The 25408-nt window shown below is 45.5% G+C and overlaps 1 protein-coding gene across 1 annotated transcript in view; it reads right to left on the minus strand.

The window, feature by feature from the left end:
* Nucleotides 1–25408, minus strand: part of LOC132354588 (F-box/WD repeat-containing protein 10-like) — a 64233-nt gene that overhangs the window by 15420 nt on the left and 23405 nt on the right. Inside the window, exons 9-16 of the mRNA XM_059906448.1 lie at nt 23494–24015; nt 21376–21552; nt 20146–20349; nt 19916–20043; nt 19100–19222; nt 12761–12870; nt 10934–11134; nt 3124–3245 (exon numbers count right to left, since the gene is read on the minus strand). Coding sequence (XP_059762431.1) covers nt 3124–3245; nt 10934–11134; nt 12761–12870; nt 19100–19222; nt 19916–20043; nt 20146–20349; nt 21376–21552; nt 23494–24015 — 1587 coding nt within the window. The remainder of the gene's footprint in view (nt 1–3123; nt 3246–10933; nt 11135–12760; nt 12871–19099; nt 19223–19915; nt 20044–20145; nt 20350–21375; nt 21553–23493; nt 24016–25408) is intronic.

A 25408-nucleotide genomic window follows, 5' to 3' on the forward strand; every position in this document is an offset into this window, starting at 1 on the left:
GGGTGGGTATGTGTCCCTGGGTGGGTGGGAGAGCCGAGCTTAAAGGAAGAAGCTGAAAGCAGGCACCACGAATTCAGGGGTGAGGGCATTAAAGCCCCCGAAGAACCTTCCTCCTCGGGTAACAGAACACGTAGCCTAGGACCGGCGAGTAACCATAGCTGGCATCCACGCTGCACTAGCTGTGAGCCGGGCGCCACTCAAAGCGCCTGACAGGCATTAACTCATCTTCACAAGGCAGAGCTGTTACTGTTCCTCACTGTACAGATGGGGAAACTGAGGCCCAGAGAGGTTCTGTAACCTGCTCAAGATCACACAGGTGGTAAGCAGATTGAGCTGCGATTCGAACCCAGGGACTCTGGGTCCACAGGCCACGCTCCTAAACATTAACCAGAACTACGTGAGTACAATTTTCTACACTTGTTTTTAAATATATAGTGGCCCTTTTATCAAACTAGAAGTGGGAAAATTGAAAGATGAATTAAGAGAGTTATTGGTAAGGTGTCCTGACTTAAAAGAATTTTTAAAGTGGGGGGCGGGGGTACCCTTCAGGTCTCTAATTGTCTCCTTTTTGTTCTATTTTGGTAACCCAGGAAGGTGGGAAGAGCCCAAGCAGGCTGGCTGGTAGCTGGGGCCAGGATTAGGGTGGAGTGAGAGATCTTCAGATACTTTTTTCATTGTGTATTTTGCACGTTAATTTTGACTTTTAAAATATTGCATTACAATAAGCATCTTGATTACTGAGGGTTTTTTTCTGTCCCCTTAAATTTTGCACCAGAGGTGAGGGCCTAACTCCCCTTGCCCTATAGCCCTGCTGGTGGCCCACAGGACTCTCTCAGCTGAGTGGGAGGTCACGTCCACCCTTCCATCTTCAGAGCCTCATCCTTCATCCTTTCTGCTTCACCCCTCAAAGCAATCACGGCAATGAGACGCTCGGTCAGTCGGGGAGGGCAAAGAGGTAGGGAGTAGGGCTTCCCAGGCAGCTCTGAGCATCCGTGTGTGTCCCACCAGCCCACTGTCCCTTTCCCGTCATTTTCCTCCGCCCACTCCTAACATGCTGTGGGGTTCCTGAGGCCCTGGCTTCTCTTCTCTTTCACTCTTTCCTCCTGCTCTGCAAAGGAAATCTCACCCACACCCGGGGCTTCCACCTCTCACTGTACTTGGTAACCACCAAGCTGACCCATCTGGGGCTGCATCCACCTCCTGCTGCCCTCCCCCGGATGTCCGCGGTAATCCCACGCTCAACGTGTTAGCGTCCTAGTGCTGCTCTAACAGATTACCACCAGCTTCGTGTCTGAAAACAACACATGGATTATCTTACAGACGTTCGGCACGACTTCGCAAGGCTAAAATCAAGGTGTCAGCAGGGCTGTGTTCGTTTATGGAGGCAGCTCTCGGGGTTGGGCGGGAAGGAATCCATTTCCTTGCCTTTTCCACCTTCTAGGGTCACCCACATTCCTTAGCTCACGACCCCCTTCCTCCACCTTCAAAGCCAGCAACACTGTATCTCTCTGACCACTCTTCATAGTCATGACTCCCTTTGATCACAGGTAAGAAAATGTCTGTTATAACGGATCCACGTGATTACCCATGGGCCCACACCAACAACCCGGGAGCATCTCCCCATTTTAAGGTCCTTAACTTCAGTACATCTGCAAAGTCCCTTTTGCCATGCGAGGCACAAGATGACACAGCTGCCGGTGTCCGGGATTAGGACGTGACCATCTTTGGTTGGCCGTTCTTCTGCCTGCCACACTCAACGTGTCCAAAATGGAAGCCTTCACCCCCTCCTCCTTCCCTCCCCGCCACCCGACTCTTCCTCTGAAGCCCCGTTTCCATTAGCGGTACTTCCAGATACCCAGAGGCCTGCGTTATAAAGTCTGGCCTCACCCTTTGCCCTCCTCTCTCACTTTTCATCTCCAGCTAGTGTTGAAGTCCCGCCAGTTCTCCTTCTAGAAGTCTCCCTTCTCTTTGTACCATCTCGTGTAAACTCGCATCCATCTGACATCTTCACACTTGCCTGTTCTCGGATATTCTGAAGACATCACAGGTTCTCTAGACTGAGTAAGTACCTTAACTTGCCCCCTGTCCCCTGGAGTCACCACCTCTCCAAATCCTTCTTCCACGATATCACCAGAGCAATCTTTCTCGAATACACATTTCATCGTATCAATCCTCAGCTTAAAACGCATCTACTGCCCCCCACGTCTTATAGAATAAAGTTCAATTTCCAACCACGACACAGAAGGCCCTTGACAATCTGGCCCCAGACAAACGTACCCGCCTGATCTCCAACACCACACGCTGCAGCCCAGCTGTACAGAGCAAAGGGAAATTCCCCAAGTTCTTCATGTTTTTCAATATTCTGTGATTTGCCTGAGGTGTTCCTTCTGCTTGGAACGCTCTACACTCTCCCTCTGCGTGTAGAACTACTCCTCCTCAAGATCACACTCAAAGAGCGCCCTGCCTGCAGTGCTTTCCCTTTTACTCTTATTTCTACGGTCCCTTAGTACTCCACAAGCTCATTGGAGCACAAGTTTTAGAGCCAGACAGCCCTGGGTTCAAATCCCCACCCAACTACTTAGCAGCTTTGATTTGGGGCAAGTTGTTTTTCTCTCTGAGTTGTGGATTCCTTATCTGCATCCATCCCATAGGATTCTTTTTTTTCTCTCTCCCTCTTTTTTTTCTCTTCTTTTTAAAATTGAAGTGTAGTTAATTTACAATCACCCCATAGGATTCTTGTGAGCGTTAAACAAAATAATGTATGCAAAGCACCTATCACAGTGCCTGTCTCAAGGTTAGTACTCAATGAATGGCAACAGTTATCATTCACATATTTACTATAATCCCCCATTATATATTTCTACATGTATCTCCATTAGAAGACCATGAGACTCTTGGGGAAATAAAAAGCCACATCGGAAGGGCCATATCATAAGCGCTTTTTTCCTTACCGCCTAGCACAGCACCTAGCATTCAATCAATAGTTGTTGAGTGAATGGGTCAACGGATACATGGATGGTTGAAAGGATAAATGACCGCCCATAGAAATGAGCAAAACAAGTCCTTTGGCAACCCATGGATTTGGGGAAACTTCTTAGAGAGTTGGAGGTGTTTCTTTCTCACCTTTTACCTGGCAATCTTTTGCTCCAGATGCGAGCTTGTTCTTACACACGTCCATGCAAGTGATAGTCCCCTGGTGGCCACTGAAGATGCGTATGCAAGCCCCACTGTTCAGATCCCAGTATCTGCAGGAATCAGGCCAAAAAAAATAATAACAATAAGTTTTTGAGATTTTCTGAGGGCCCAAGGGATCAGACAGTACAGAGCTCAATAGCAAGTTGGAAGGCAGCAGAGCGTTATGAGTCCAAGGCCTGGATCTGAACCCCAGTGGCAGCACCTATCAGCTGTAACTTTGGGAAGGTTACTTAATTTCTGAGTAAGCTTCATTTCCCCATTGGTAAAATGGAGATGATAATAATAGTAGTTACCTCACAGGGTTTTTGTGAAGAATTAAATACACTAATGTAGTGACTGTCAACCAGGGGTGATTTCTACCCCCAGGGGTGATTCCCACCCCCTGTGACAATGTCTGCAGGCATTTTTGGTTGTCACAAGTTGGTAGGGAGGTGCTATTGGTATGTAGCATGCAAGGTCCAAGGATGCTGCTAAACATCCTACAATTCACAGGATGACCCCCCACAGGGAGGATTTTCCAGCCCCAAATGTCCATGGTTCTGAGGTTGAGAAACTCTGCAATAATGCATGTTAACACTAGAACAATGAGCAGTGTGTAGAAAATAATTGATAACTGTTAGCTGGTATTAGGTGGAAGGGTCCCTAGAGTGGTCACCAGGCTCAGAATCCATGGCACTGATTCAGTGGTAGAGCTGACCTTCAAACAAGAACAACACAACAATTGACCCAAGCCACTAGAATATTTTACGTGCATTTCTAAAGCATATCTAAGCGATAACGTGGGAACGTGTACGAGTCACACTGTTTTTTTGTTTGTTTTTGTCTGTTTTTTGGCCACGCAGCTTGTGGGATCTTAGTTCCCTGACCAGGGACTGAACCGGCGCCCTCGGCAGTGAAAGCACAGGGTCCTAATCCCTGGACCGCCAGGTAATTCCCAGAGTCACACTGTTTTTTAATACGCAAACCTGCCTGAGGTCTCTCAACTATCATTAATACTGACTTCCACTTCAGCCAAATGCCTTTGTGACAGGACAAAGTATCAATATAATGTCAAGATGGTGGGCTCTGGAGCCAGGTTGCCTGAGGCCCAACCCCAGGTCCATCACTTACTAGCTGTGTGATCTCGAATAAGTTACTGACTCACCCTGTACCTCAGTTTCGTCATCTGTAAATTGGGGATAATAATGGTACTTACCTCATAGTTATTAGGAGACTTGGCACATAATAAATGATTAGTAAATGGTTTTTTTTGTTCTGTTTTTCTTTAGATTTGTTAGGCTTTTCCTTCTAATATTCCTAAAGGTCCTATGGCTTTACCTGCTCGTCAGAGCCTGCTCCGCACCCATAGTGTGTTCAACAATGTCCCACTGGTCTGAAAAAAAAGCATGTTTTTTTAAAATTTAGTTTTGGCTACGTTGGGTCTTCGTTGCTGCACGTAGGCTTTCTCTAGTTGCGGCGAGCGGGGGCTACTCTTCGTTGTGGTGCGTGGGCTTCTCATTGCAGTGGCTTCTCTTGTTGCAGAGCATGGGCTCTAGGTGTGCGGGCTTCAGTAGTTGTGGCACATGGGCTCAGTAGTTGTGGCTCACGGGCTCTAGAACACAGGCTCAGTAGTTGTGGCACACAGGCTTAGTTGCTCCGCGGCATTTCTGATCTTCTTGGACCAGGGCTCGAACCTATGTCCCCTCCATTGGCAGGCGGATTCTTAACCACTGTGCTACCAGGGAAGTCCCCAAAAGCATGTTTTGAACTTCTGTTTCTAGCAACATGGCCAACCACATGTCCAGGTTGTTTTCGTAATTTATGCAGAAAAGGTATTGATATTTGAGAAACACTTTTAGAAAAATAGGAATGGAAGGGATTTCCTTGCCTTAGCAAACTTATAAAAGAAAGTCATAACGGCAAGCATTATGCTTAATGGAGAAAAAACAGATGTACTCCCTTCAAAAAGGGGAAAAAGATAAAGATGCCTTTCACAGCTACTGCTTAACTATAAGGCCGGCAAAGTTAGAATGAAAGAAAAAGAAAAAAGTGTAAGTATCAGAAAAGAAGATAATATATTGCTATTATTTCCAGTTGATAAGATCATCTACATGGAAAAACCAAACCAACATACATAATTTGAGGTTAGCAAAGGAGGTTAGCAAGGTTGCTGGATACAAGATCCACCTATAAAAATCAATACCATTTCTCAATACCAGCAATAACCAACTTTAAAATATAAATGAAAATAACATACCACTCAAAATAGCAATAAAATTATAAAGTTTACAAGTATTAAATAAGACTACACAAGACTTCTATAAAGAAAAAGTTTTAAGTTCTAAGAAAGAACAAAGAAATGAATGTGTTGCCCAAATTGTTTATAAATTCAATGCAACTCCAATTGAAAGTGTAGTTAGATTTTTCAAGTCGGTAAACTTACCCTAAAAACTCAAAAAATATATACCATAGCTAAGTTATATAAAAAAAGGAAAGTGAAGTGTAAAACTTGCCCCACCATCACATACTAAAACTTTCCAACTGCATAGCTAAATACAAAACAAATCAAAAAATTTTAAAACAGGTTAGTCCCAGGACTTCCCTGGCGGTCCAAAGGTTAAGATTTCACCTTCCAGTGCAGGGGGTACGTGTTTGATCCCTGGTCAGGGAGCTAAGATCCCACATGTCTCGCGGCCAAAAAACCAAAACATAAAAAACAGAAGCAATATTGTAACAAATTCAATAAAGACTGTAAAAATGGTCCACATCAAAAACAACAACTTTAAAAAAAATCTTTAAAACAAAACAAAACAGGGTAGTCCCAATCAGAATCCTAGCAAGTTATTTTGTGGATATTGACAAACTCATTCTAAAGTTTATAGGAAGAGGCATGAGACCCAGAATTGCCAAAACAATATTGAAGGAGGGGAACAATATTGGAGAACTGACACTACCTGACTTCAAGACTCACTGCAAAGCTATAGTACTTAAGACAGTGTGGTATTGGTGAAAGAATAGACAAATAGATCAATGGAACAGAACAGAGAACCCAGAAACAGACCCATGTAAGTACAGTCAACTGATTGCAAAGGTAATACAATGGAGCAAAGAGAATCTATCCAACAAATGGTTCTGGAACAACTGGACGTCCACATGCCAAAAAAAAAAAAAAAAGAATTTAGCCACAGACCTTATTACATCCTTCACAAAATTTAACTCAAAATGGATCATGGACTTAAACATAAAACACAAAACTATAATATTCCTAGACGATAACATAGGAGAAAACTATGACCTTGAGTTTGGCAATTACTTTTAGATACAACACCAAAGGCATGACCCATGAAAAAAAGAATTGATAGACTGGACTCCACTAAAATTTAAAATAGCTACTCTGCAAAAGATAATGTCAAGAAAATTAGAAGACAAGGCATAGACTGGAGGAAAATATTTGCAAAAGACACATGTGATAAAGGACTGTTATCCAAAATACACAAAGAACTCTTAGAACTCAACAAAAAGAAAACAAACAACCAAAACAAAAACTGGGAAGAGCTAAACAGACATTTCTCCAAAGAAGACATACAAATGGCCAACAGGCACATGAAAAGATGCTCAACATCGCTAGTTATTAGAGAAATGCAAATCAAAACTGCAATCAGGTATCACCTCACACCAGTCAGAATGGCCATCATCAAGAAGTCTACAAGTAAAAAAATAAATTACAACAACAACAAAAAAAGACAGTGAAAGAGAGAGAAATTCTTACAAAATTCGTTCAGGGGCTGTGAAGCAACCTGGATTGACCATATCTAGACCCACAGCTGGATGAGACATAAGGCTGGACACTCTTGGGGCTGACAGGATTGGTGAGGTTGGTTGAGCAAATGCAGACCCTTTAAAGTAATACTGCCTGGTACCCATCCCATGGGTCCCAAATCTCCAGGTTCAAGGGAATCTTCCTACAGCTAAAACATGCATGAGAAACCCAGAAGATGGTACACCGTGTGATCGGGAAAGGTTTCTAAAACGCACCTCATTTCTCATCTCCTTGTGCTCGGGTTCGCCATTCCAGCCGCTTCACTAACAATCTCCCCACTTGGAGAATCAGCACCTATAACCCCGTTTCGTACAGTTTGCAATTTGTCCGGAGGATGAACGGGAAGAGGGGGAACCAATGAGAGACTAGCTCTAGGTGTTTGTAAAGGCACATGTCACTCTAATTTCCAATCAGGAAGAAGAATTAACCAAAGGCTCAGCCTGCCCCCACCCCCGCCCCCAAACCAGAATAGGGCCTGAAGCAATCATGCGGTTTTGCGGCCAGCTCCCAAAAAAACGAGTTGAAAAATGGAGCTCAGGGGCACTGCAATTCACAAAGCTGCAGGGTTATAAATGATAACTATTGTCCAAAAATATATTGAGGTAAGGCAACGAAGAGGATTTGAAAGCAAGGCAGAATTGCAGGAAACAGTTTTCAAGAAGTAGATTGGAATCGCCTTTAAAGCACATGAAAAGCGGCAAAACGTCGACTATGATGCAGTTGGCCGGGAAGTGCGTATGCGTTTTCTCCTGAATATATTCAGGAAGGAATGCATATGCCCTTTTTGGCCAACCAAACAAGCAGGCAAGGCAAATCAGCACTACAAAGAAGTCTCACTTCGCATCGATCAAAAGGGCCATCCTGAAAAAGTGGAAAAACCAGAAATGCAGGACAGGCCATGGAGAAATGGGAGCCTTGTTACGCTGATGGGCGGGATGTAAATTGCCAACGGCCACCCTGGAGAAGTGTATGGTGTTTCCTAAAACATCTAAAAAACAGAGTTACAGAGCATACGGCACTTCCACTCATGGGCTTATATCTTGGGAAAACCAAACATCGACAGGACACAGGCACCCCCAAAAAAAAAAAAAAAAAGTCTACAAGTAATAAATGCTGGAGAAGGTGTGGAGAACAGGGAACCTGCCTACACTGCACTTTTCCACAGTGCAGCCACTGTGGAAAACAGTATGGAAGTTCCTTTAAAAAAGCTAAAATAGAGCTACCATATGATCCAACAATCCAGCTCCTGGGCATATATCTGGAAAAAATGAAAACTCTAATTCAAAAAGATACACGCACCCCAATGTTCATAGCAACACTATTAACAATTGCCAAGTCATGGAAACAACCTAAGTGCCCATCAACAGACAACTGGCTTAAGATGATGTGGTATATATATATATATACAATGGACTATTACTCAGCCGTGAGAAAGAACAAAATATTGCCGTTTGCAGCAACATGAATGGACCTAGAGAATATACTTAGTTAAGTAAGTCAGATGGAGAAAGACAAATATATGATATCACTTACATGTGGAATCTAAAAAATAATAAAAATGAATCTATATACAAAACGGAAACAGACTCACAGACTTAGAAAACAAACTTATGGTTACCAAAGCGAAAAGGGAGGGTGGGAGGAATAAATTAGGAGTATGGGGCTAAAAGATTCAAAGTACTATACATAAAATACATACACAACAAGGATTTACTGTATAGCACAGGGAACTATATTCAATATCCTGTAATAATCTATAATGGAAAATAATCTGAAATATATATATGTATGTATTTCAGCTTTACTGTACACCTGAAACTAACACAATATTGTAAATCAAATATACTTCAATTTTTTTTAATGGGCCAAAGATCTTAACAGACATCTCACCAAAGAAGACATCCCAAAAAGATACTCCACATCTCAGGTCATCAGGGAAATGCAAAAAAAATAACAAGACACCACTACACACCTATCTGAATGGCCAAAATCCAGCACACTGACAACATCAAATGCTGGTGAGGATGTGAAGGAACAGGAACTCTCAATGATTGTTGGTGGAAATGCAAAATGATGCGGCCACGTTGGAAGACAGTTGGCGATTTCTTACAAAATTAAACATACTTTACCATGTGACCCAGCAATTGTTCTCCTTGATATTTACCCTAAGAATCTGAAAACTTATGTCCACACAAAAAACTTGTAAATGGATATTTATAGCAGCTTTCCTCATAACAGCCAGAACTTAGAAGCAACCAAGATGTCCTTCAGTAGATGAATGAATAAATAAACTGTGGTCCATCTGGAAAGTGGAATATTATTCAGCATAAGGAAGAAATGAGCTATCAAGCCATGAAAGGACCCAGAGGAGCCTTAAATGCATATGACTAAGTGAAAGAAACCAATCTGAAAAAGCTATGTATTGTGTAATTCCAACTATATGACATTTTGGAAAAGGGAAAATTATGGAGCCAGTAAAAAGATCTATGGTTGTCAGGGGTTAGGGGGAAGCATGAATAGGCAGAGCATAGAGGATTTTTAGGGCAATGAAAATACTCCGTATGATACTATAATGATGAACACATGTCACTATATATTTGTCCAAATTCATAGAATGTACACCACCAAGCATGAGCCCTAAGGTATACTATGGACTTCAGGTGATTATGATGTGTCAATGCAGGTTCATCAAATGTAACAAATGTACCACTCTGATGGGGTATCTTGAGAATGGGGCAAAGGGTATATGGGAAACCTTTGTACCTTCCTCTCAATTTTGCTGTGAATGTAAAACTGCTCTATAAAAACTATCTTTTTTAAAAAGGCGGTTTTGATGCAAGAACAGAAAAACAAGCCAACAATACTGTGTTGTATGTTTGAAAGTTGCTGAGAGAGTAGATCTTGAAAGTTCTCATCACAAGAAAAAAAAACTGTCACTATGTGTAGTGATGGATGTACCTAAATTCACTGTGGTAATCATTTTGCAATATATGCATATATCAAATCATTATATCGTACACCTAAAACTAACACTTTCTGTCAATTATACCTCAATAAAAAATTTAAAAACTCATGCACATGGGTACCAGGAGACACATCCAGGAATGTCTATGGCAGTTCTCTTTGAGAATAAAGAACTATAAACAATGCAAATATCTGCCAACAGAAGAGTACATAAATGAGCTAAGATGTATTCATCTAATAAAATACTGTATCTCAGTGAAAATAAATTAATTACTGCTACCTACATCATACAAACGAATCTCAAAATCACAGTTCAGTGCAAGAATCAAGTACAGATGAACTTTTAAGACACAATTCCATTTATGTTAAGTTCAAGAATGGACAAAAGTAATTAATATATCTGCATATATATAAACAGGCAGCAAAACTATAAAGAAATACAAGGGAATAATTAGTATAAAATTTAGGATAACATTACCTCTGGTTGGGAGGAAGAAAGAAGGAATAAGAGAAAGGCACATAGGGGATTTAGGGAATGGTAACACCCTATTTCCTGGACTGAGTAATGAGCACATGGGTGTTTATTATATTGTCTAAAAATATACATATATATATATATTTAACACTATTTTGTTTCCATACCCACAAAAAACTACTTTCCCCTGAAGAAATCTATAAAAAGAAATATAAATTATGCCTTCATCTAAGAATGCTAAAGAAAATACTTCTTGAGTCACAGTCTTCAGCTAGAAAATAGATCTGATAATTGCCATAAATCTATCTCATCCAAAGTTTAAACAATATACAAATTTTTGGTTTTTATCTTGCCAAAAAAAACGTGGGTTATTCTAAAAGTCAGTGTAATTTAGGATAACTTTTGCATAAATACAAAAAGGTAAAAGCATGCATGCTCTTTCCACAAGCTGCTTTTAGGCTTGGGCAGGTTGGGGACCACAGCTTTCTTGGACCACTTACCTGATACTCAGGTCATAACTCCCGCTCAGGAGAAAGTTTTCCTCCTCACACAGGAAGAGGGTACGGACACTCCCAGTGTGGCCTCGGAACTTGATGGGTATCTGCTTTATGTGTATGATGTCCAGAAGTTGGATCTTCCGATTGGACGACATAGCTAACAAATCTCCCCCAGAATAGTGGATGACTCTGTTTTGGTCCCACCTGAGTTGCCAGGAAAAGGATGATCCATGGAAAGAAGAGTTAGTGTCCTTCCTAGAACTCACTTAGCACAGTGCCTTTCACCTGCAGCAATGCTGTAATGGAAAATCCAGGGCCTTCCAACAAGGGATATAGCAGAAGGCAAGGCCTAGTGTTAACGGTCCCTGATGGATCCCCACCTCACACCATAACAAAAATCCATTTCAAACAGATTTAAAACCTAAACACAAAAGGCAAAACTATTTTAATAATTTCTGCTAATGTATGATAAATCATCAAGACACAGAACAGAGTAAGCAGCATTTCCCACCTTATTTGACCATGGCAACCTTGTTTCATGGAAAACCTCAGAGGAACACACTTGGGAAGCCCTATACCCACTGCATGTCCCACTGTTGGGTTTTTTTGTTTTTTGTTTTTCCCTTAACCAATATCCAGTGAGCATATATTAGGGGCGAAGTCCTGTGATAATAGGTGCTAATGGGAAATACAAAGATAGATGAATAAGATGTGAATGGACCTTGCCCTCAATGAGCTTACAGTCCAACAAAACAGGGTGAGTTGAATTAATTTTCCAATCATAAGATTATTAGCAAATAGATAAAATATGAGCAGGATGACCAAATAATCTATTGTCCAAACTGAGATTTTTTTCATTGTGAAAGGGGACACTATTGTTAATTATTTGAGGACCACAGAGTAAAGTGGAATTGTTTCAGTAAACAGGGATGTAAAGTCACTCTAAATATGAGGAGCACTTCCTGACATTTTTGTCCTCATTCCATTTGTCCTATCTAGAGTTCAACCAGTCATCTTCTCTTCTAAAGAGCACGTATCACCATACTATCCATAAAATCTCAGCTCTGCCTTTTCCCACCTGCTCTGTCTTCCCCCTACTGGCTGGTCAAGAAGCAATTTGTTAGTAAGGTTCACAGCCAAAAATAGAACGATGATGGCCTGCACAAAACTTTATGAATAAAGAGTGAAGTCCTAGGTCTAAAGTATGCTAGAAAGTTGCCTATTAAAGGGTCTTCTTATGGCATATTCAAATGATGCCACACTAGGTAGTTATCATAAATACCATTTTCATATTTAACATGGGAAGACATTCACAGTACCTTGCCAGAGTGGGTTACAGAACTATGTAGAGCATAGCCCCATTTCTATTTAAAATATGTATTCATAGAGGCAAAGAAAAAATTCTAGAATAAACATCAATATTAATGGTAGTTATCTCTATGTGACAAGATTGTAAGAGAGCTTTCCTTTCCTCTATACATTTCCTGGCATTCAGTGGATTTTTTTTCCAATAAGGATATATTACTTCTAAAATAAGAATTAAACAGTAAAGATATTTTTAAAAAAGATTTCATGCCTGTGAATTGTGCAAAAGCTTGTTGGTCAGTGTACCGAAAATGTATAAGGGGAGAGCGACCTCCAGCCAATGCCAAGAATGGTGCAAAAATCAAGCACCTATTCTCCAAATGGGATCTCATGTGGGTTTGAGGCTGGGGCTTGAGGTGAGGAAGGATTGCCTTTCCAAGTGAGCAAAGGTCATGGGAGTCCTCAGATGCCCGTGAGGGTAGTTCAGGGGTCCCTGGAGACCTGGATTCTGACCACAGTACCTACATGTCAGAGAGAATGCGGATGTTGTAAGTGCCACAGAAGACATTCCTCTCCTCCATCTGCACCTGCTGAGTTTCCTCGTTCTGGTATGCGGTCCACAGGTCGTAGTCATTCTAACAAGGGAACACTTATAGTCAAAGGACGGCAGCAACCTGACCCCAGACACGCATCCCTGAGACTCTCCCCTGGCGAGGGCACAGGGGCCCAAGAGCTCCTCCCCTTCAGGCTGTGGCCGCTGCTATGTGGTGATGGGGAGGGGCCCGTGAGCAAAAGGAACCCCTGAGTGAGAAAATACTGAGTTGAAGGTCCTGATCCTTCTTCCACCTCTGATTCTGAGAACTTCCAATGTTGCTGATAGCACAACTTTTCCAAAAATGAGCTCACGACCAGGATGCACGCAAAATAAAGTCACTGGTGCCCATTTCACAGAAGCCGGGGTTTCGAGTTCCTGTTGTGTGTGCACGAGACAGTACAGAGCATACTCGTGGGAACTCAAGTCACATGTGAAATTCCTGTTGCACGCTCTACGCACTTGTGTGTCAAAGTTTTCATACATCTGCAACCTTCATTTCTCCTTACAGCTGCCTCACAACGTACATCACTTGCCCCACAAAGTATTCTCACCATTTTACAGATGATGCATCTGAGCCTCAGAGAGGGGAAATCAATTTTATCAAGTCTCAACAGGGGTGTTCCCCGTCCCTTTCCAACATTCCTTCCCTTCCTTCCTTCCTCTCTTCCTCCCTCCCCACTCCCTCCCTTCATCACACGCTTTCTGAGTAGCTATGGCCCTCCAGGGATGCTAAATTCTGGTATAGATGACTCAACTGGAATTCCAGTTCCAGTCTTCTTCCCGGCCTCATTCTTCAACCTCAAAAAGCAGAAAATAGCAATCACACTAGCAGGAAACCAATAAGACAAGGTGAGCTTATGATGAAAGCAAAGAGGACCACAGCACCACGTTTGTGTCTGGAGACCTGTCTTCCTTCCCAACCTCAGCCTTCTCTTCCACGCCCGTCCACTCTTCCTCAGCCCATTCTCCTTCTCGATCTTTCACCACGTCCTGACGTCCACACAGAAGTCTCCCCCCAGAAGAATCCATCAGCCTGCTTCCCCTCGCGTGTTCAGGCAGCTCTGATATCCTGCCTTGAATTAAACGAGGCTTCCCGGGCTTCTCACAGCCCAGGCTGGAATTCCTTGGCTCTTGCTCACCCACTGAGCTTTGAGAGCCTGGAGGCTACTCGGTGGAGCCGATGGGGCGAAAAAGATCTGGGTTCGAATCCCAGCTCTGCCGTGACCAGCTAGGAGACCTTGGGTAAGTGTTCTAACAGCACAGCCTCATTTCCACACCCACACACTGGGAGCAACGCTGTTCACCCGACCCATCGTGAGGATGAGGCAGCTCACGGAAATCAAGCACGGGCAGTACCCGCCGCAGCCGCCAGCCCGGAAGCCCTCACCACTCGCCTTCGCCTCTTCCCAGCGCCCCTCACTGCTCAGTGCCACTGCTTCCCTACCGCTCTCCATACCTTTACCTGTTTCTCTTTCTCTTCTTAAATGAATTACACATTTCTAAGCATCAAACACTGTCTGGGTAGTCCTTGTTTGTCTGGCAATTACTGGCTACATCACCTAAGGAAGAAGGGTGTTGGTCTTGTTACGCTTAACAGAGCGACGGGCTTGGAAAGAGCAGGTCAGCCTTGAACTTATGTCTCTTTCGCTCCAGTGGAGGCCTGACACTCTGTTTCTTCATCTATAAAATGAGTGGAGGGGCCAACTCAAAGCTTTCAAAACTTGCAGGTCCACAAATGTGCTTTCTTTGGCCCATGTAGTTTTTTTTTTTTTTTTTTTTAATGCTTTTAATTGGTTGCCAGCATTAAAGAAAAGCAGGAGCTGTCCCGTGATAATTCAGATTTCTCACTTCCCTTGAAAGCTCAGGCAGCCTGGGAAGCCGGGGTGCACAGTCTCCCGTGGCAATACTCAGCTGGACCTGGGTAGTGACTGGACCCCCCAGAGTCACCACAGTCCCATCATCCTGCTGCCCTCCCTGCCCCCCTCCCTCCTTGTGTGACCAGAACGGCCTCTACAGACTAAGAACTGGACCCTTCTCTTTCTCAACTTCTAATTGAAACTGCACAGTCTTCCTATGGAAAGCTACAGTCTGACCACCCTTGTTAAGTATCCTTTTGGGGCCCATTGACTAGATTTCAAAATAGAAGGCCCTTGAGCAGAGAGGAGGGGGCAGGAGTCCACTGGTTTGGGGAATGACCATCACGCCTGAACGGGCAGAACCCAGAGCTCAGAGTCTTCCATCTGAGACACGATACTTTTTTTGTTACTGCCCGAGATTTTGTAGAGAGGTCTGAGGCTAAGTAACTCCTTCCGTCCTAGAACCAGAATGAACCTGGAAGTGAGAGGTCAGAAAGCTCAATTCATTCTGGACCCTGGACATTTGGGGACGGCCCTAGCCCTGCCCTCATGTCCTCAATCCCGAGCGACAGACCCCCCTGCAGCCTCTCAATGCAGGGACAGAGGTGGTGAGGAAAACCCCAGCTCCTGGCTCTGAGCTCCCCGCTAGATGACAGATGCCATGGACACAGGACCTGACGTGGGAGCTGCAGTCAGGAAGAACCCTGAGAAGACAACCAAATCAGCCCCCTCATTTAACAGAAGAGGTAGTTAAGGCTTAAGGAGAGAAAGTCACTCGCTTAAGGACACACAGCACCCAAATGTGGTCTCCCTTAGGGAATGTTGCCTCCCATACCCTACATCCATATGCTCTATCCTACACCCTCCCATACCCTACATCCATATGCTCTATCCTACACCTTCCCATATCCTACATCCATATGCTCTATCCTACACCCTCCCATACCCTACATCCATATGCTCTATCCTACACCCTCCCATAACCTACATCCATATGCTCTATCCTACACCCTCCCATACCCTACATCCATATGCTCTAACCTACACCCTCCCATAACCTACATCCATATGCTCTAACCTACACCCTCCCATAACCTACATCCATATGCTCTAACCTACACCCTCCCATAACCTACATCCATATGCTCTAACCTACACTCTCCCATAACCTACATCCATATGCTCTATCCTACACCCTCCCATACCTTACATCCATATGCTCTATCCTACACCCTCCCATACCCTACATCCATATGCTCTATCCTACACCCTCCCATACCCTACATCCATATGCTCTAACCTACACCCTCCCATAACCTACATCCATATGCTCTAACCTACACCCTCCCATAACCTACATCCATATGCTCTAACCTACACTCTCCCATAACCTACATCCATATGCTCTAACCTACACTCTCCCATAACCTACATCCATATGCTCTATCCTACACCCTCCCATACCCTACATCCATATGCTCTAACCTACACCCTCCCATACCCTACATCCATATGCTCTATCCTACACCCTCCCATACCCTACATCCATATGCTCTATCCTACACCCTCCCATACCCTACATCCATATGCTCTAACCTACACCCTCCCATACCCTACATCCATATGCTCTATCCTACACCCTCCCATACCCTACATCCATATGCTCTATCCTACACCCTCCCATACCCTACATCCATATGCTCTAACCTACACCCTCCCATACCTTACATCCATATGCTCTATCCTACACCCTTCCATATCCTACATCCATATGCTCTATCCTACACCCTCCCATACCCTACATCCATATGCTCTATCCTACACCCTCCCATAACCTACATCCATATGCTCTATCCTACACCCTCCCATACCCTACATCCATATGCTCTAACCTACACCCTCCCATAACCTACATCCATATGCTCTAACCTACACCCTCCCATACCCTACATCCATATGCTCTAACCTACACCCTCCCATAACCTACATCCATATGCTCTAACCTACACTCTCCCATAACCTACATCCATATGCTCTATCCTACACCCTCCCATACCTTACATCCATATGCTCTATCCTACACCCTCCCATACCCTACATCCATATGCTCTATCCTACACCCTCCCATACCCTACATCCATATGCTCTAACCTACACCCTCCCATAACCTACATCCATATGCTCTAACCTACACCCTCCCATAACCTACATCCATATGCTCTAACCTACACTCTCCCATAACCTACATCCATATGCTCTAACCTACACTCTCCCATAACCTACATCCATATGCTCTATCCTACACCCTCCCATACCCTACATCCATATGCTCTAACCTACACCCTCCCATACCCTACATCCATATGCTCTATCCTACACCCTCCCATACCCTACATCCATATGCTCTATCCTACACCCTCCCATACCCTACATCCATATGCTCTAACCTACACCCTCACATAACCTACATCCATATGCTCTATCCTACACCCTCCCATACCCTACATCCATATGCTCTATCCTACACCCTCCCATACCCTACATCCATATGCTCTAACCTACACCCTCCCATAACCTACATCCATATGCTCTAACCTACACCCTCCCATAACCTACATCCATATGCTCTATCCTACACCCTCCCATACCCTACATCCATATGCTCTATCCTACATCCTCCCATATCCTACATCCATATGCTCTAACCTACACCCTCCCATACCTTACATCCATATGCTCTATCCTACACCCTCCCATATCCTACATCCATATGCTCTATCCTACACCCTCCCATACCCTACATCCATATGCTCTATCCTACACCCTCCCATACCTTACATCCATATGCTCTATCCTACATCCTCCCATACCTTACATCCATATGCTCTAACCTACACCCTCCCATACCGTACATCCATATGCTCTAACCTACACCCTCCCATAACCTACATCCATATGCTCTAACCTACACCCTCCCATAACCTACATCCATATGCTCTATCCTACACCCTCCCATACCCTACATCCATATGCTCTATCCTACACCCTCCCATACCTTACATCCATATGCTCTATCCTACACCCTCCCATACCTTACATCCATATGCTCTAACCTACACCCTCCCATACCTTACATCCATATGCTCTATCCTACACCCTTCCATATCCTACATCCATATGCTCTATCCTACACCCTTCCATATCCTACATCCATATGCTCTATCCTACACCCTCGCATACCCTACATCCATATGCTCTATCCTACATCCTCCCATACCTTACATCCATATGCTCTAACCTACACCCTCCCATACCTTACATCCATATGCTCTACCCTACACCCTCCCATATCCTACATCCATATGCTCTATCCTACACCCTCCCATACCCTACATCCATATGCTCTATCCTACACCCTCCCATACCTTACATCCATATGCTCTATCCTACATCCTCCCATACCTTACATCCATATGCTCTATCCTACACCCTCCCATACCCTACATCCATATGCTCTAACCTACACCCTCCCATAACCTACATCCATATGCTCTAACCTACACCCTCCCATAACCTACATCCATATGCTCTATCCTACACCCTCCCATACCCTACATCCATATGCTCTATCCTACACCCTCCCATACCCTACATCCATATGCTCTAACCTACACCCTCCCATAACCTACATCCATATGCTCTAACCTACACTCTCCCATAACCTACATCCATATGCTCTATCCTACACCCTCCCATACCCTACATCCATATGCTCTATCCTACACCCTCCCATATCCTACATCCATATGCTCTATCCTACACCCTCCCATACCTTACATCCATATGCTCTAACCTACACCCTCCCATACCTTACATCCATATGCTCTAACCTACACCCTCCCATACCCTACATCCATATGCTCTAACCTACACCCTCCCATAACCTACCTCCATATGCTCTATCCTACACCCTCCCATAACCTACATCCATATGCTCTATCCTACACCCTCCCATAACCTACTTCCATATGCTCTATCCTACACCCTCCCATACCCTACATCCATATGCTCTATCCTACATCCTCCCATACCTTACATCCATATGCTCTAACCTACACCCTCCCGTACCTTACATCCATATGCTCTATCCTACACCCTCCCATATCCTACATCCATATGCTCTATCCTACACCCTCCCATACCCTACATCCATATGCTCTATCCTACACCCTCCCATACCCTACATCCATATGCTCTAACCTACACCCTCCCATACCCTACTTCCATATGCTCTATCCTACATCCTCCCATATCCGACATCCATATGTGAGGGCTGAGTCTGGACTTCAGCCTTCAATGGCCAGTAGGAAAGGACGCCCACAGTCGCTTGCCCCAGGTGCCATCGGAACCCACCTTCGTTCTCAGTTTCCATTTCTGATTTTTCACGCGTAGGTGCTTCCTGTCATCTGCCATCTTAGGAACTGGGATAGTAACCTTGTTGGCGTAATTAGGGTCTATTCCCCTGGTGTAGGACCCCTGGGGGAAAGTAACAGAAAATGGCTACTCTTAGTTCTTCCACTCCAAGAGGAGGGGAAAAACTAGTGCTTGGCAAGATCTGAAAGATGGGTAAGTTCTGGGCAAGGAAGGCCTGGGCCTGGCCAGCTAGGCCAGTGGTGTGTGTAAACTGGCTGAAGGAGGGTAACGCCCACCAAACACCCGGAGGGGGACCAGCGAGGATGGTGGGTGGTTCCCAGCTTCCAGCATGTCCCCTGGCTCAAGGCCTCCTCTCCCTCTGCTGGGAAAAATCCAAGCTACCAGGAACCCATGATTTAGGGTCAGGCTTCTGGCAAGAAACAGAAGTATAAATGCCAGAGATGGTTACTATTCAGGGGAAACTGCATTTTAACCTAAAAAAACACTTTGTGGCTCTGTAAACATCTGTGTACCTGAGGCTTTCTTACATTGCACAAGCTGCAATATGGCTCCCTGGGGAAAGTTCCCTGCTCTGTGAGGCTCCGGAAAGGCTCTGCCTCTGTCCTCCCAAGAGGTTTCTATACGTGTCATCCCTGCTAGATGCACCACCAAGGGGAGAGTAAACGGGGATATCGGGAGTCCGCACAAAAAGGCAGTTGAGGAAGCAGCAGGGGGCCAGCTCAGGGTCTACCGCAGACGGAAAGGCTGGTGCAGACATGAGGTTGGTCTACAGCTGTCCCCTCCCAAAGGAAGTACCTGCAGGAAGGTGATCTGGTGCTGGATGAAAGAGTGCATGGACATGTCGGTCCTGACCTGCTGCGCCAGCACTGCCCAGTGCTGGCTCACAAACACACATCTGTTCAGGCTGTTCTTATCCAGCATACCTGGAAAACAAGAGGTGGACCTGGGGACCTCCCAACTGCGCTGCGATGGTGGCGGGCGGGGAGGGCGGGGTCTTGAGAAATCCCCCAACAGGCCCCGCATACTGAGGATAGACTTGGAGAGGTGGGCGGGCAGGTGACGGATGAAGTCGCGGTATCTGCTGACCCCAGAAGACAGCTCTCTGACGGCCTCCAGATCCACCAGCACATCGGCGGCGGGAGCCGAGCCTGCTTTGGACACGCTTGCTTTTTCAGAAGACAGCCTATTCATCTCGGAAATATACTGGAGTGAACTCTTCCACTGTCCTTCTAGAGGGAAGCCGGAGAAGGGGGCACGGTTGGGGCGTCTTTGGGGTGATTCCGGGCCGAGAGCAAGTCCTTGCCAAAAGTTGTCCCCCAAAACAGAGCTCATCAGGGTCTACCCTGAGGCCACCGGGGTTTGGTCATTTCTTCTGCCAAAATGAAAATAGAGCTTCCCCAACCAAACGCACAAGCAGTTTTCAGCGTGCCCAGCTCAAGTCGACGGCTGTGGCATCAAAACTGCCCTGCTGGTGAAATGGCATGGTGTCTGGAGTTTCCTTTAAATGAGCCCAACAAGAAAAAGTCTCAATTTCAAAAGAGGGGGATGGAGGAAATAAGATTGGTAAGATGGTGGTAATTATTGAGGCTGGATGACGGTTATGTGGGCGATGATTACACTGTTCTACCTACTTTTGAAACTTGAAAATTTCTGTATAAAAAGCGTTTCTGAATCTATGTTTCCCGTAATTATTCCGTGTATATGTCTTGCTTCAGAAACCAAGTGAGGACGGCCTTAAGGTCAGGGCCCAATTCCCCACTGCTTTTGTTTCCACCTCAAGACTGAATCGAATGCTGCAAAAATAGCTCCTGGTGGGTTAGATTCTGGAGGTGCCCCTCCCCATCCCCCCACACCAGAGGTCAGGGGCTAGACCGAGAGATTCCGGCCTGGGGCAGAAGGGGACTTAAGATCACACTGACTGATTTTATTTTATCTTTTGGCCATGCCCCACGGCATGTGGGATCTTAGCTCCCGGACCAGGGATCGAACCCGTGCCCCCTGCAGGGGAAGCGCAGAGTCTTAACCACTGGACCACCAGGGAAGTCCCACACTGACTGATTTTAATCCTTGTTTCTCCCCTTACCAGATGTGGGATTAAATGAGGGGATAAATATCACAGAGCCCAACCCACTTTGTAGGTGACAAGTGAATGTTAGTTGCCCAACTCTGTCCTCCCCAGACACCGTTGCCCTACCAGCCCCTCCATCTCCGCGGGACTCCCTCCCCATCGGCTTTCTTCCTACCAGCGGACTTACCAGTAGTGGCTGCTCCGCACCACACATTTTCGTGCAAGTTTGCTTTTCCTGTAGTTTTGGACAACGGGAAGGATGTGTGCCCGGGTCTTGCTGCCCAGCAGACTTGTGAGGTCTCGAACGGGGGCGTGTGGCCTTTCTCAGGGAAGAAAAACACATCCTTGGAGTCTGGGTCGTTCCCTGAAAAACAAAAGGCCAAGACGAGCGGCTCTTTAAGCAGGTGTGTGGAGAGGAAGTGGTAGAGAGAGATGGTTTCATTTCTACTGGCTTCTTTTTAATCGACACAAAACGGACCAGGCCAGTTATGTCTGTTTTTATTTGAGGCCTCTGAGTTACTATGTAAAAATCACAGAAAGCCTCTGTTAGCCTTTGCCAGCCCACCTGCACTGCAAACTTCATCGGAGCTCTATATACACGAGGACAGAGACAGAATGAGAGGGAGAGAGGGAGGGAAAGAGAAAGAGAGAGAGGGAGGAGCTGGAAGAGGGACTGCTTTTCCGAAGCTTTCGCGTCATTTTCTTCAATGATATGAATAAATGCCCTTGAGTCAAATTAGAAAATTTAGTTTTTTTTCTTTCTTTTTGACCGCACTGGGCAGCATGCACAACTTCCCCCAGCAGGGATCGAACCCATGCCCCCTACAGTAGAAGCACAGAGTCTTAACCACTGGACGACCAGGGAAGTCCTAGAAAATTTAATTTTAAGAGAGAAGCTCCCCTAGGAAAAGGGGAAGGTTGCCACAACCTGTAAATGGACTTACACAACTTTTAATACAAGGAGCTGATTCCTGCGGTGGGTAAGGACCTGTGTGTACAGATGAGGCTACTCGAGCCTGCCGCCCCTGTCCGGGGGCCGGCATTGCCCATGGGAGATGACCAGGACGGGGGGCCTGGTTTTCAACCCCCCGACTGGGTGACCACGGCCGAATCACTCAGATTCCCTGAACTTCGACTTCCTTACCTATAAAATGAAGCAGCTGGACTTATCAATCTCTAATCTAACTTACGGGATCCTCTGATTTTCTCCACCACTTCTTCATTCCAGATGATTATTCTTTTACTTCCTGGACACACCAAAGAAATCAAGGGCATATAAGGGGATCTAACTGCCCCCAAGGTCACGTAGCTTTAAACTTTCCTGGGATTCTATGAGTCTGCAAACAGGACCACAAACCAGGTCTCGTGGACAGCAGGAATTCCCCGCCCTCAAGAGCTCAACCTCCGAATCCCTCCATCTGACGCCCTCTCCCAGCCTTGTCCCAGTCTGTTAATCCTCTGCTTCTCGTACTGGACCCCCTGCAACCCCCAGTCCCTTGCCTCCTTTCTGGTTGCTTTTGCTGCCCCAGTCCAGCTGGCCAAACATTTCCAAGACCTTGTCACCGACACCCCAGACCACCGGCTCTCAAAGTGAGGTCACCAGACCAGCATCAGCATCCACTGGGAACTTGTTAGAAATGCAGACTCGTGGCCCACATCACACCTGCTGGGTCAGGACCTTTCAGGGAGGACCCCGGCCACCTGGGTTTTAATAAGCTCTCCCAGTGATTGTGATACAAGCAACGATTGAGAACGCCTACCCCAGCCTTACTTGGCCCTTCCACTACCTCCAGCCTTGGATAAACTCCAAGTCGAGGTTGGATTTTATGTGCAAGCAAGGAATACAGTGGGATGAATGAAGGAAAGCCCTAGGTTTTGACCTCTTGGCCTAGTTTCCGTGCAGTGTAAACTGAAGGGCAAAACAACTCAGTAGCACCCCCCTTACCTCCTTCTCAAACCCGCTTCAATCCCTAACCCGCTAAAGCAGGAACCGCCCCAGCATTAAGTAGCAGAGGCGCAGACCGCCATTTCTGGGCCTAAGGGATGCAGAAATCCCTTTGAAACGCCTGACAGTTGAAAGTTCCTTCTGCATTTGTCCTTTTATAATTTTCTAGCAGGAAGTCACATCCAGCAGCTTCTCCTTCGGTCAACACCATCGGGTGTCAGGACAAAGCGCTCTGTTCTGCCATCTGGAAGATTCCCGTCTACCTAAGCTTGTCCACACCTCCCGTTCCTTGACGGGCTCCTGAAGCCCGGCCTCCTGGTCTCCGGGGACCCTTAGGTCTCTACCTGTGGCCTCGCTCACCTGAGGCACCGTTCCGCCCTCTCAGAAGCAGGGCTCTGACGACATCAGCGGCAGTGAGCAGTAGCTCGGGGTCGCACATCTGCAGCAGCAGGAGCGTGTAATTCGCCTTCGTCCGGGAGCTGCTGTTCCCAAACCAGTGCAAAATCCCCCTCATCTTCTGCTCCACCGTCTCGTCCAGCGTTTGGTTCAAGGAGGACTTGACGATTTTCCCCTCCTTCTTGCTGAGGTTGACCCGGGACCTGTGGTAGACAAAATCCTTCCCCTGCGTGGTCTGAAGGATATTTTGAAAATAGTGTAACAAATACAGGCTGTCCAGCTGCTGCAGCATGCTGACCAGAAACCTCCTCTGGGACATCCTGCCCACCCTTCGGAACCACTCTTTGGTGGAGAAGATCTTCCAGGCCAGGACACACGTCTCACACTTCCGGCACACGGGGACGGAATTGTTCCCCTTCTCACATCGAAAATAAGGGACATTCTTGAGCCTCGATTCCATGTTTTCCATGGTCCCGAGATGACCAGCTCATTTTATCCTTGCCGGCTGTCAACTGCATCAAACCCCAGAGGAACAGGAGAGGCTGATAAATATCCCAGTTGAGCCTTTTCAAATGTGAACATCTCCCAAAGAAAAAGGAAACTGCTGCAATGGGCAGACAGCTGCTCTCCCCAGAAACTGCCGTTGAGTCTGGCTTTCTGTACTGACCTCCTAGGAAACGTGCCTTTACCGTAAATCTCCTAAGCCTGGCACTGCTGAGGGGGAGGCAGCTGCTGTATATTCTGAAAGAGCTGGTCATGTCGATTCTAGAACAACAGGAAGACAGGTAGTCAAATTTAAATAATGTACGGACCCCTTTCAAAGGGGGAAAAAAAAAATATCGTGGAACCTGGTGCTGAGCTTCCATTGTTGTTGTTGGTGAGTGACTTTTAAATATTTGTGAATATGAAATTAGTTGGAAACATCTGTGAATGGCTGTTTGGTTAGAATGATCCTGAATACGTTTATAGTCATCTTAACTCATCATCAAAGTGAAAACACAAATGTTTAATATATATTTGTTACGTAACTGCTTCAGAAGGTTAACCAGAAACCTCTGCAGGGAAAACTCCCTAGTGGAAAAAAAATGTCTGTGGGCCTGAGAATATATCTGGGGACCTCCAGCCTCAATCACACACCAACCCAGGTACCTGGGAGGAAGCACAGCTGAGCGGAGTGTGGGGTCTGGGGTCAGACTCCTGGGTTTGGACCCCAGCCCAGCGGCTCACTAGCTCTGTGAACACGGGCACATTACTTAACCCTTTATGCTTCAGTCTCCTCATCTGTAAAATGGAAACAACAGTAGTTCCTACTTCAGAGGCAGCGTGAGGCTGAAATGGGGTATTATATGCAGAGCACTTAGAAGATTGCCTGGTACATATTCAGCCCTTAATTAACGCTAACTATCGTCCTATTGTCATCAGTATTACTGTCATTGGGATCATTATTCTGGCCAGCCAGATAATCAATGTCCACTATGATGTTTATACACGCGTATGTACAGACATTGAGATGCATGGGAAGAAACAATATGTGTGGAGCTTTTAAAAGAAAAATGACAAGACAATGACTTACCTGTTTCATGAGATCATTACCATTTAGCACTGGCTTGTGATCCACTCAGAAGTGGTGACTTGGGCCATTACAGCCAAACATGTGAGCACACACGGCCCTCGGGGCCCCCAAAAGATGGTCAGTAATGACCCTGAAGGAGACCAGGGGCTCACTGAGATTTCCAAAACTTTTTAGTAACAAAAGCCTGTTTGCAAATTATATCTTCTGTAAAAACACAACATGCAACATAGACATAGTGATAAGTCTATTAGTACAAATTTATAAGTTCAAAAGTTGACTTGTTAGCAGGGCAGTTTTTGACAGCAA

The sequence above is a fragment of the Balaenoptera ricei genome, chromosome 20, assembly GCF_028023285.1.
Source record: "Balaenoptera ricei isolate mBalRic1 chromosome 20, mBalRic1.hap2, whole genome shotgun sequence".
Classification (NCBI taxonomy): domain Eukaryota; kingdom Metazoa; phylum Chordata; class Mammalia; order Artiodactyla; family Balaenopteridae; genus Balaenoptera; species Balaenoptera ricei.